Below are 2,477 nucleotides of genomic sequence, written 5' to 3'. Positions count from 1 at the left end.
GATGTAATGGTCTATATCTACCAATGTATCAGCCTTTAGAATAATTTCATGTAAAGTAATATTCTCCAAATATTCTCTACCTTTTAAGTAATATATTAATTAACAACCTTAAGTGTTAATTTCATGTAACGATACACCCCGTTACAAGTACGTACTCTCATTAAAATACTTGCTTTAAAGAGGGTTGAAAAACCAACTACCTTTAATATAATCAAGTTTTTCTGTTTCTATCTTTTTAAACTAAGTATATGATATACTAATACTTAATATGTAATAAAAGTCTTATCTGTCTCTCTCTTTGCACGCGTCCAGCGCTGACTGGACAGCGGAGCAAGTAGATATAATGTTCTATATCTACCAATGGATAAGCTTTCCGAATGTTACTATGTAAAGTAATATTCCCTAAACTATCTATCTTTTAGATAATTTGTCAATTAACAACTCTTAAGTATTAATTTCATGTAACGAAACACCCCATTATCGTCCGTGTCCTTATTTTAATACTTTGTCTTCGAGTTTGATAAAGTCTTAATAGTTTTGATCACACGTATTGAGATGGTCACTCATTGCTTTTACAATAAATAACCTTGTGCTATTTCCAGTGCGCTTCTTGGATGCCTAGACGTTAACGAGACTATTCGGGTGCTAAAATAAAATATAATGAAGACTCGCTTTAGATAATAAGGTAGTCTATACATTTTCGTCATGATGAACCATGTCTCAACTTTAGGTTTTTCGCGTATCGCATGCGAATGAATAGACAATTGTGATGTGTCTTGCTGAGGGTGGAAATACTAATCTTGGTTGGGTGCGAATAGAAAGTAATTCTATTGGTCAGATTCCACGTGGCTGGTTGGAAATAGCAACGTGGTGGGTGGAAATAGCAAGTCCTTGATTCTATACTCTTTATTAGTTTTCTCCGATAGGGAATATAAATTCGATACCCGCTAATGGAAAACTGTTAAATAAGATATGTAACGAACGGTTCACCACTTTTAATGAAGACGACAACCTTGTTGATGTATGCTACACAATTTGTGCAACGCTCAAAAATTATTTAACGCAAGTTTTATACCAAATTTCAAATCCTAATGGCCTGCTTTCTCTCCAGTAATAAATGCTGCGTAATTTATGACGACTCAGCCCTTCAAAATATTAAATTGCCTGTTTATTAAACTTAATTCGTCTCTATTTATACTTTTAAAAGGTGTATGCGTTCTTATTAAGCTTTATCAGAGTAGCTTGTATAACTCTCAATGCATTCACGAAGCCAATCCATGGCTGACGACACCCGAGAGAAGATGTCAGGTGTGCCATCTAAGTTGCAATCGCTCATGCTGCTTAAACCCATTAGAACGTCGCCTGACTTAGTCTTATGTACTAGCGGGCCACCGACGTCACCCATACAAATACCCTCACTAACCTCCCCTCCCGCACAGATCATAGATTCATCAATTTTATATAGATCATCGCAACGGTCGTTGCTCCAAGCCTCAAGCTCGACAACCTGGAGTTGTTTTGGGAAAATTGTATTAGAATACGTCGTCGCGCCCCAGCCGAAAGCCTCTAAATACGTTCCAGGCTTGACGTCCGTGGTAGGCAATTGAATAGGAGTACTTTGGCTCTCTTTCTCGAGGGTCAATAGAGCAAAATTGTACGATGTCGTGTCGTTATTATACTTTGGGTGGATCGTGATCGTCTCGACTTTAATGCGTTCGCCGTCTTGCGTGCCGTTAGGAAAGTTCAGGCCCATTAAATAGCGCGCACCTATCGCCGCATACATCGACATACCATCCTGTATATGTTCAACGCACGTTTGCGTGGTAAGAACATGAAGTTTTGTGATTAAAACACCACCACAAAAGGTGTTTTCATAGGGAGAATCACGAAGGCCAGCGACATACTGATGTGACGAGTCAGTAACGGGGTGTCCTCCTAAAATGAGCTGCCTTGACGTGTGAACAGTGTTCCCAGTAACACCCGCGAACGTAGTGGCAGCTGCAATTATTGTAGCAATAATATTCATCATGTCGGGTTCGAATAAATCTGTAGCTGATGTAGGTGATATTCAAAATGAAAAGGGGAGTGGTAATACCAAAAGGGGGGACCGTTTGCCCATCAGAGACACTTACTGCAGCTTTCAGAAGTAGCTTCGCATAGCAAGGACTTAACTGTTTAGTTTAAGCTGACGCTGATCCGAATTAAAGAGACGAAATGACAAAATCAAGGACGCACTGCATAGGCTGCTTTACAACCCTACGCGATAAGTTCAAGGATCTGCTCGCTACTGTACAAAGTGCGATGTAATAATTTCATTTCAAAGACTGGCTGGCACTTTTTTCTTACTTAAGTATTTCACTCTTTACAAATACATATTATGCAGGTAAGCCTCAGCAAGAAACATCACAATTGTCTATTCATTCGCATGCGATACGCGAGAAACCTAAAGTTGAGACATGGTTCTCGGAGACAGAGTT

General features: G+C 39.2%; 1 protein-coding gene across 1 annotated transcript; it reads right to left on the bottom strand.

The window, feature by feature from the left end:
• Window positions 1–1,222: 1,222 nt before the first annotated feature.
• Window positions 1,223–2,029, bottom strand: CCR75_005926 (uncharacterized protein; the record flags this gene model as incomplete). Its single annotated transcript, XM_067964000.1, has 1 exon — window positions 1,223–2,029. One exon carries the CDS (start codon window positions 2,027–2,029, stop codon window positions 1,223–1,225), a length of 807 nt encoding a protein of 268 aa, XP_067823562.1.
• Between the last annotated feature and the right edge of the window lie 448 nt (window positions 2,030–2,477).

Source organism: Bremia lactucae, linkage group LG17, assembly GCF_004359215.1.
Source record: "Bremia lactucae strain SF5 linkage group LG17, whole genome shotgun sequence".
In the NCBI taxonomy this organism is placed as follows: domain Eukaryota; phylum Oomycota; class Peronosporomycetes; order Peronosporales; family Peronosporaceae; genus Bremia; species Bremia lactucae.
This window is presented reverse-complemented; position numbering and strand designations above follow the sequence as displayed.